This window comes from Pholis gunnellus (assembly GCF_910591455.1).
Source record: "Pholis gunnellus genome assembly, chromosome: 18".
Taxonomy (NCBI): Eukaryota; Metazoa; Chordata; class Actinopteri; order Perciformes; family Pholidae; genus Pholis; species Pholis gunnellus.
This window is the reverse complement of record NC_136545.1, coordinates 3,389,048-3,400,008: the sequence shown is the minus strand read 5'-3', so window position 1 is coordinate 3,400,008 and position 10,961 is coordinate 3,389,048. Positions and strand designations below refer to the sequence as shown.

The 10,961-nt window shown below is 42.5% G+C and overlaps 1 protein-coding gene across 1 annotated transcript in view; it reads right to left on the bottom strand.

The window, feature by feature from the left end:
• Window positions 1-218: 218 nt before the first annotated feature.
• The window catches only part of wdr7 (WD repeat domain 7), a 110,629-nt gene continuing 99,886 nt past the window's right edge, over window positions 219-10,961 (bottom strand). The window contains exons 29-30 of the mRNA XM_079179133.1: window positions 7,617-7,721; window positions 219-4,579 (exon numbers count right to left, since the gene is read on the bottom strand). Coding sequence (XP_079035259.1) covers window positions 4,376-4,579; window positions 7,617-7,721 — 309 coding nt within the window. The 3' untranslated portion in view covers window positions 219-4,375. The remainder of the gene's footprint in view (window positions 4,580-7,616; window positions 7,722-10,961) is intronic.

Genomic DNA, 10,961 nt, shown 5'->3' with positions numbered 1-10,961 from the left:
GCCAGGACACCCCAGGACTGAAATGTTAAAGATTCTAACTTTATAACAAAAACAGTCTATCAAATAACTGGACAGATCAGACCTGTATGTGTGACAGGTTACTGCTGTTTTTATTTATTTGACTCAATACGACAACATTTTCATCAGGAAGGTCAACACATAGGCAGCTTAATCTGAAAGAAATGAATATGGAGCACAGACCCACGGTTTCATTTTTCATCTTTATTGAACACAAAGTCAACGACAACACAACACGTGTTTCTATGTAGATTCAACCTGCTCTATGGTACATCAAGGGAAGCTCATATACATGCACTACATCACGCACACTCACACACACACACACACTCTAATATCGAGATTGAGTTTATTTTATAAACAATAAATAATCAAATCAAAATTAATGAAGAAAAAAAAATTCAAAACTCAACAGAAACTTCAGAGCTGGATGTTTGAATGTTAAGCAGACACTTTACTTTTTAGAACAGAGACGGGTCATTGCACATTCGACATGTTTCAAACTGAGGTAAATCATTTGTTATTGAGAATAAGATGAGAGGAGAAATAATATAAGCGGAGAAACGACGGACCAATAAGATGTAGGAATGCTCCGGTCCTATTTATCATTTTTATAATCAAGTCACAGAGCAGCGCCCCTTGTTGCTGTCGAGATCACTTTAACAAATGCATTTGCAGTTTTTGGAGACATTTTCAATAACTGCACCACACGTCTTATTTTTGTTCCATGTTACTTATTTTTGCTGCATTTGAAGAAAAACCAGACGGTTCTTTTAGACATTCCGGTTCACTACCTCTACCAAAGAACCTCCTTTTTTTCTGGGTGGATGCTCTGATCTTCCTCACTTGTTACTTACTCTTCCTCTCTTCCTCTCTGCCTTCTTTATTTTTCTCACCTTTCCTCCCCAGAGAGGCTGCCAAAAACAGATTTTCTCAAACTGTTAAGAGTGGCAGAGAAAACCAAAGATTAAGATCTCAAAGCTGTCTGGACTTGCTGGACTTGATGTGTGTGTGTGTGTGTGTGTGTGTGTTTTCAGCACACCGTCTGATGAGCTGCTGGGTTTTTTTTTCTTTTAAAGAGAGGAAGAACTTGTGAAAAGCTTTGACACGCTCGGGTTTACAGGTGTGTAACGGTGTTAGAAGCTTTCTGACAGCACTAATGAAACTGACAGGAGATGGAGGAAGGACAGGAGGGAGGACAGAGAAGAGGAGGAAAGGAGAAGGAAGAGAGCAAAATATAGAATTAAAGCTAGTAAAGTGTCATATAGCAAGAGTCTCAGAAATCTAAATCCAGTCGGATTCTGACAGAAAATGGTAACTCTAGAAATATCATGTCTGTATAAAAACAACAGCTTCCCACTCCTGACTCGTCACACACTGGGACTTGGTCAGTAGCCCTATGTGTATGTAAGTTACATTACAAAAGTATGGTCAAATAAGTCAACTTGGCTACACACAGGACACGAACCGCAGTCTGCTGGGTGAAAGTCTGACTTTTTTTGCTGTTTACACTACTTTATTTGCGCAGAGTGTCTAATAATGACACGGGTGGGTTTATATTGGAGTTAGTTGAAAGCATACAGAAGCTAGAGGTCAGTATCGGACATCGAGGGGCACGGAGCAAGTCTCAGTATTTGACGAGCAGGGAGTAAGAACAGGTTGCTATAAAAGAGAAAATAAAAGTTCTGATCAACAGTTAACGTATAATGTGCAAAACAGCGTCTCCAACCATAAAGAGTCAATTAAAGACAGAATTAAAATACTGACCTAAACCGTGGCGACATGGTGAACACACTTCTACATCACTGAAGCAAAGTGAGAGGATGAACCACTGGAGGTCATTAAAAGCTTTCTGTTGCTTGTTAAAAAGCTGCTAAAGCTGTTTGCATTCCTGATAAGAAGCGATAGATACGGTGAGTTCAGGATAAAGAGCTGCTTCTCTTATCTCCTCTTAAATGTTGCTCACATTACTTATTAGTAACAGAACAGATGCAGCTTTCTTTAAAAATAAAATAAGAAATATTAAACTGTAAACATATCTCATTAATAACTCTTGTTACTCCCAATAAAAGGACAGTCATGATCTTCATCAAACACAAAGATGTAAATGGAACACTGAGATATATATACATATATATATACATATATATATATATATATATACATATATATATATGTATTCTTTTCTAAATATAAAGTTTTCAATCGACTTCAACAGAAAATGTACTCATTTGAAGAACTAGTCGGTGCCAAGCAGTCACGTTAGCCACAACAAATACACCAAACAGGATCTACGCTCACTGTACAAGATTACTACGCAGCAGTTCTGATGATGTATCTATATATACTGTATGTACACACTGGGAGCAGGGTGAATTAAAGAGGAAAGCTGCAAAAGACGAAGGGAAGTCTTCACATACATCAGTGATAATATAAATAAAGCGTTGTCATCTGCAAACAAACACACAATCACCCCCAAAAATACAAACATTTGAACCACCAGAATAGTTTTGACAACGTGAGAGGGACACTCCAGAGACGCCAGGGGGAAGTGAGTGGCATGAGCCACAATCATTGGTAACTTGGACCAACATGTAGACACAGGGAACCATGGAAACGGGCTGTTACTGAATACAACAAAAGGATAAAGACAAACGAACGGACTCTTTTACCTCCTGCACACTTTGCATTCAAATGTATTTTGGGGGATCTGATTGCAACCGGATAGTTCTTGACCACATGAAAGTACAGGCGTGCATTGGGATCCGATTAGCAAACCAACCTTTGGAGGAGGTGAGAGGAGCGTTGGGACCACATGGAACACAAGCGTGTTCAATCCACATACAACAACTACTCAGGTTGGAATAGATCATTGTGTGAAACTGTTCCAAACCAGCGAGAAGGTAGTAAAGCCATTTACTACGAGCAGTAAAGCTTGTCAGAATGGATATTCAAGACACTCTTGGATGGAGTCAAGTCGGGAACAAGTGTCTGCTTTGAGTTTGGTCCGATGAAAGTATACAAGCGGAACGTGGGAATTCATATCACAAGCGAGCCGTTTATGGAGCCACGGCTCAGCTAACGGTGTGGAGAGAAGGATGTGACGCTCGGTAGTTTGGGCTGGGCAGAGCGATCTGATCTCAACACTGGAGGCACATTAACACCAGGTGAACATTTAATCAGGTTCAATCACATCCAGAGAGAATCAGGATACCAGACGCATTCTAATGCCAGTGGTAAAAGGTGCTGAACAAAGCTGGTGTCTTCAGACTCAACGCAAAGTGAAATCAAGGAAAGAACACATTTTTTAAGAAAGTGAACTTGGATAAATAATGGACTAAATATCTTACCATGGCACCAGGTACTACGCAGTACTAAAGTGATGGTGTGTATAATGCTGTTCCTCTTCTACTTCTTTTATGTCTGAAGCGAGTAATGCTGCACCTCCAGCGTCCAAACATTTACTGTGATACTGCTTTTAGGAAGAGCGGTATGAAGTGAGAATGTGTGTTTGTGAAAATACACTCGGGTGTAAACACACACACACATTCCTGCGTGAAGCTGGGAGGGGATGGAGAGAATTTAAAGGTGTCACAAAAGTAAAAGCAAACGCTAAAGATATCACACACGCTAAAGATATCACACACGCTAAAGATATCACACACGCTAAAGATATCACACGCGCTAAAGATATCACACGCGCGCAGGCAAACGTTGCTGCTCGTTGTAAAGCGGTCAGAGTACCACAGCATTCTAGAGAGCACTGGAGAATGTTTTCAACGGTCTACTCACAATAATTCATCCTCGGTTGTTTTAGATTTCCCAAATAAACTTTGACATAAAGAACAGAAAATGGAGAAGATTGATTCATTTTGAGTCCGTATATCAAAACCATGTCCCAGTCAGTGTTTCTGCAGAGTGAACCTTCCACACATTTAATAATTAGGTGATTGTATTTAGCACTAAAATAAAACTAAAAATCTAGGTGGGGAAACACAATGGCAGCGAGTTGAAGGCTGACTTTAAATAAAGAGTGACGGTTGTGACCCAAGATGCAACAAAAGAGATCTGTGACCTCAGCAAATAAATAGGAATGACAGGAAGGTGTTAACTAAAAAAAGACATAATGTAAACAAGCCTTCTATCACAGCTTTTCAATAAATTACAGTTTCCGAACAATGATTCAAACCCGGACCTGAGCTCAACGATCAGTTGTTGCACTCTGCAGCTCAGCGTACGTATCTGAAGCCGACACTAAAGTGAATCCATGCTACAACATTTCAGACTCTGCCTCGGAGCAAAAAAAACCTCTTAACAGACACACCAAGGAGGGCTCAGCTGGAGGCACAGGTCTGGTTTAGACCATGAAGCGGTGCTCCTTGCCGTCGTGGGCCATGATGATGACGTTGCGGTTGGAGGTCCAGATGAGGCGGGCCAGCTTCAGGTGGTTCTGGGAGCCCGGGGACGCCGGCTGCACCGGAGGGACCTGGTAGGTCTTAATGCAGCGGAGCTGAGGGGCCGAGTTCAACATCCCGATGCTGCCCAGGAGACTGGTGTTCATCTGAGGACGGGGACATACACAATCAATCCATCAACTCTACTCCCGGTCTGACATCGAGCCAGTAAAAGCTCAAACACACAGTTCCCAGAATGAAGAGTTATGTTTTCACACTTTACAACAATTAGATTAAATCAGCTGATGGGTTTCAATCTGTAAATGGGTGGAAGAACAAATCAATTGTTCAAATTGATAACGCTAACCGTGAGCTCAAGCCCAAGATTCTGGATCAGTTTTGAATGAATTCAGTGACTCTCTTGACAAGTTTAGTTCATAACGGCAACAACGAATTATTGTGAATTTGCTAAAGTACTGACAAAGCAAATGCAGCTCATGCTCATGGGTATTGTAGTATTTGGAGCTATCCACCATACCAAACTGACAGAACATAACGAGTTCTCTGGAAATAAGTCGAAATAATTCAAACCGGTTACATCACATGGTGAGATTACCCAGGAGATGTTGGGAAGCATTGAGGCATGAAAACGTGGTGAAATGGCCCAAAAATAAAATCTCAGACTAGGCCTACAAAAACTTAATGAAATATTAACTTTCACCAATCTGCCAACCAAAACAAGCACACACACACACACACACACACACACACACACACACACACACACACACACTACAGACCCTCTGTGACGGTTTGTCATGTTCTTCACATGACACACGTCCTCGTCTTATTCATGAAGAACTCTCTCTCTACATTGCTGTTGAAACCAGCGCCGGTGTTTTGACTTGGCGCTTGCGTTTGTATGGTGTGGGATGCTGTGAGAGAAGGACTGGGCTCATGGCGCCTGCTTCTTTAGCAGGCGTTTAAGGGCTGCTGCCATATTGTGCAGCTCGCACACTTCTCCCTCTCAACTGTGTGCCTGTGGAGCTCAGGGAGCTCATTGCCAAAGTAAGAGAGGAAAAGTAAACCATGAATTCTAATTGATTGATCAAATCCATCCATCAGCCAGTTCTGATGGCATGGCTGGAATACCACAAAGGCCCCGAATGTTCACGGTGTGATCATTAGTGTGTGGTCATTACAATAATTGATTGAATATAAGTGAAATGGTAAGGGTCTGACGGTGGCTCCTGGGTTTGGACTAAATATTGAGGTTTAAATATGGCTTTGCCCCCCAAAATGTTCAATTTCATATACTCAATCTATAAATATGCCCATATCTTCATTTCAGGGTACCTGTTGGACACAAGGTGTCTCCTCCTACACTGTCACAGTCCAGTCTGTGTGTTTGTGCACTCCAGGTTTCAAGCTTCCTCATCACACTCGTAAGTCAGCTGTTGGATAACGATTGGCATAAAAACAACAGCTATGAGCTGACACTTTCGGGTGGAGGGGGTCTTTAAAATGAATAGTATTATTATGAATTATTTGATTCTTCTTTTAAGCAACAATAACAGCAAATAATAGCAGGTAGTTCAGAGGAATCTGAAACTTTGAAACGTTCCTGTTTACCTGCTTCTTCTTCCAGCTCTTTGGTACTTAGAGATTCTCAACAAACCATACTGTCAATAGTGAAAAATAAGTTGTTGAGCCCTTTGGTAAGAAGACCCTCATCCCCAGCTCCTGTTAGTGATGGAAGGGCTGAATGCGTCCTGTGATGGAGGCACACAGCGTGTGTGTGTGTGTGTGTAGGAAAAACACAGCAAGTAGAAACTCTATCGTTTCCTGAGACGACACCGCCCCTCACTCACACACACACACACACACACACACACACACACACACACACACACACACACACACACACACACACACACACACACACACACACACACACACACCGACAGAGCGTCTGCCAGCTCATTACCACAGCAGCCGTCTTGCCGGCGCGCTAGCAGCGGTTTATGCTTACAGTAATGCCATTAGTGTGTGTGTGTGTGTGTGTGTGTGTGTCTGCAGACAGTCGTGTCAGAGGTCGTAAAGACCTTTCATTCAAAATAACAGTTCTGGGAAGATGTCTGAAGTGTGTGTGTGTTTATCATGTACGTGTGACTGGTCCACTGACTTTGTATCATTGTTTATTTAGATGATTTTCATATTTTGTTTGTGCACTGGAACTTATATTTGCAATTATTTACAGTTACGGTTCCTGAATTATAGCATGTGATTAAGGAAAAACAAAAAAACTAAATAAATAAACACAACAAAGTCAGTGTACAGTCACTCCCCATTATCAAAAATGTTATTAGTTGCCGATACTAAATTATCTTTGAGTTTTGAGTTTTGAGTTTGAGTTTTCTCGAAACCATCGAAGAATTCTCTGTGAGAATCTAGAGTTTTCAGGAAAAAAACTCAAACTAAAATGTGGATGGGCCTTTGTGTTGTTGTTAACACCAAGACCCCAGAGCTGGTAAGGTGAGTTTTTGTCCTAAACTGACTTTACCTTTGTAGCCATACAGCCAACCGCCTACACTGTTACACTGTTAGATACTGAGACGCTCTCTCATAGGATCTCTGGACAATAGATGTGCTCCCTGTGAATCCTCCAGACGATGATTGGCTCTTTAAGACTACGCAGAATATGTTTAGGGAGTGTGCATCTTCTCATGATCGAGAGGATTGAGGAAACATTCATGGCGTAACGCTAGCTAGCTCGGTGATGCTAGGTGAGCTAGCAGTGACGAGTGTAGATGCACGCTTCCTTCGGCGCGGTGATACGGTTAACAGGTGTAGTTGGGTAGAAAGAAAATAGTTCCCACATGAAACAACTCACAACAAGGTCTGTGGTTTATCTTGAGTGACCGGGTCATGAATTATGGAAAGAAACATCGCTGTTGAGATTTTAAATGTTTTTTATTTGGCACTTTAAGCACCTTAAACAGAGTGTCATCTAGTCCCATTATATAAGAGAGAAGGCAGACATCTCTACTGATGATACCTCCAACAATATAGAAAGATAAATAGCACTACAGGTCAGAGGAACAATATGAACTGCCCCTTTAAGCCCTTTAGAGACATGATGTCTTACGATCAGCATGTATCTGTATTTCTGTGTGTGTGTGTGTGTGTGTGTGGGTCATTCACCTGCCAGAAGGAGATGTGGCTATCAGCATTGGAGTACGTTGCCAAGTAACGGCCGTCAGGAGCGAACGACACCGATGTGATCGGACCCTTATGACCGTGGATGTTCTAGGGAGACGGAGGAAGAAAGTGAAGCACACTCATTAAACCAAATGCACTTTTTTACAGGAGCTGAAGACACTTTGTGAGGACACTTCTTTCACATTTTTTTGTTTGTAATAAAAATCTGGTTGTGTGTCAAACACAGAGAGGGAAAACAAACCTCCCAGTTCATCACGTAAAGTGATTTGTATGAAAAAATCCAAAAAATCGATAAAACTGATCTCTGATGTGCCTAATGAAAATGTCATTAGCTCTACTTATCTACAGCCAAACAGCTACACTGTGTACATGTTCAGTTCATGAGGAGCGCTGAGCTGTGTGTGGAAGTGTGTGTGTGGGAAGGTGTTGCTGTAAGAGATACGATGAAATAACGAAGCTTTGTGATATGAATGGAAACAGGACATCGTAAGGATTGGTGTCTTTTCCACAATGACTCGTGAATTTCGGAGGTGACTGAAAGGCCTGTTGGGAAATGTTGAATTGCAGTGGATGACAGACAGACAGACAGACTTCTTCAGTCACATCCTGAAGTCACAAAGCAGACACGGCTCTCGTCACCGCCCTGATGATAAAATGATGATGTGAAACTCTCTGGAGTGACTGAGGTAAACTTGTGGTTACGACCAATAACACCACGGCGGTGTATCAATCCTGATGAGGGTGTGTTATGAATATTCTGCCGACTACCAACAGTCCCTAGACTATTTACTAAAAATAATGTAAATTCACGAGGTATGAATACAAATAGTTATGACAGAGAATGATCATAGGAATATTTGTATTAAACTCACTGTTCAGTGCTATGAGGTTCTAACTCACTACAGGGATATAATAGGATTAGTAATTGGGGCCTGAGATGATAACTGAAGGCTTTTGCACACCGAGCAAGACAAATTGTCACCATTTCAAAATAAAACCGACCTCACGCTGTTTCAATCACGTTCACACACAGACTCCGACACTTTCCCCCGGCATTTAGGTTTTCAGTACGGGTTCGTCTTTTTTTGCACCCGTCAGAGCTGCTTGACCACTCGGAGCCACTGTAAAAGCAAACATCGTCATCCAATATGGCATCTGATCAGCTGATTCGTCTCCCAGCACGAAGCGCTTTACGACAAAACAAGTCAAGAATACACAGATGCAGGATTTAAAGATGGATTGTGGCGGGTGATCGCAGAGCAGCTTGGAATCGGGGACTGTCGCAATACAAAGGATGTAGAAAAGATCAGCCGGTAGTGGTTGTGCTCTAGGCAGCTAAATGACAGCTTCTTGCTAATTTCTTTCTGTATTTGCCGATGCAGCTGAAGATTTGTACAATACAGCTGAACCACACCACCATAAAACTAGAGCCCTGTGACTTCACCATCAGCACTGAAGCAACCTGACGCCTTCCTGCGTTATTCATTTAGCAGAATGCAAACTGATTTCCTCTGGTTCAGGGGACACAGAGTAGGGAGTAGAACTCTCCTGTCTGGAATATGTCTCTGCATGTTATAATGTTCCAGGGTCCTAGTGCCTTTGCCTTGGAGTTAGTGGTTTCGTTCTTGACAGGCACTCGTATGGCCTCCAAATTATATCACAGTTTTAACAGTTTATGAAGTGTAAAGCAGTGTTATTGAGGTTTTATAGAACCTTTTCACAGATGAAAAGCAGACTGAAATAATAGCAACTTTACTGTAGTTTTTTATAAACCCTCAAACGTATCTCGAACAACTCCTCATCGTTCCTCAACACATGTTCTAGCTAAGGACGATTCCTCTTGCTGAGGAATCCAAACTGCAGCCGCAGCAGCTCCGAGGTTTGAGCCCAATAAATTCTGCTTTGTGATAAAGACGAGATGAAACACAAATTTTGGTCCTTGTTGAAATTTCATCGAGGCATCTCAGGAAAAACTTGTTTTTCCGCCGCGCCGCCCAGATTCTCCTTGACAGTAAGTGTTTGGTTTGGACGAGATAATTCCATCAGATGATGGGGCGGCTTCTGGTCCAACAGATGCTGCCATTCGCCTCCAGAACTCAGGGGACGAAATAAAGCGACGCCGCTGCCGCGCGTAACGCAATAAACTGTCCCACCAGATGCAGGGTGTGTAACGCAATAAACACCCCCCCCCCCCAGAAATCCCCGCCCCTGCCTGCGACTGGGATTACAAACTCTCACCTCCAGATGAGATTAAGATGCTTTGCCTCAGGCTTCCAGACCATGAAATAATAACCCGTCCGCGGCGATTAAAGCAGAAAAAAAATAATAACGCAATGAAATGAAAATCTCATCTTTTTAATTCGTTCTCTCCCTCCTTCTTTTAGGGGGAATCCTATTAGATTCCAACAGTGTTGGCTGGGAAAAAAATGTGAATTATTTTGATTTCTTTACAGCCTTCATCCCTGTCTACCTTGGTTTCTTCCCTCTCTCTCTCACCTCTTCACAATCCCTACAAGTGTTCTCTTTGACGATGTCACATATCCCATCAAAAATGGTGAAAAGGCCAAAAAATTGGACGCAGTTTGTCGACAGACGTTCATCAGCTCAAACTAAAGAAGCTGTTGAGAATTAAATAAGACACCAACATCCAGTTTTTAAGATCTAGGTAACTGAACTTTATCATCTGGGGTTTAGTGTCTTGCTCGAGGAGTCTACCAGCTGTTGATCAACTTACCTGTCCTACCACCTGAGCTACAGCTGCCAGGCTGATCTACAAGTGGCACTTCACACTATTGTATTCTGCTACTCATGACCCACTAGAAGTGTGTGACACCCTGCAGTGGGCCTATATTTGCTTATTTTACTGTGTTCGGAGCGTTTCTTGGCATCAACCACAACAAAAACGTAGAGACCAGGTTCCAGGCTATGAGCACGCATTCAAGAGGAAGCTACGAATAAACACAAACGTAGAAGTGAAACGCCAAGCAAAGGTTGTGGCAAAAACAGAGTGAACCTGGGGTTGGCTTTCACCCGCTGGCGAGCACCCCTAAACCTAAGGATGCTCCGGGTGCATATACGTCTGGTGTCGTTGAGCCGGGGCCGACTTTGAATGTTTTGTTGACAAACCGCAACAGACAAATCCTTCTCATTCTGCCTTTAAGTGCTGGTTGTCTTTGATTAAGCCAGTGAGGATTCAGATTCTTCCAGGGAACAGCTGCTTCACGTCTGACACTCACTTCCCAGGGAAAGAGGCTTAAGCAGTAAAGCTACTGTGGTTGTTCAGAGTCTGTGGCTCTTGTGTTGTGTAGCTGCTGTCTGGTTCAGTGT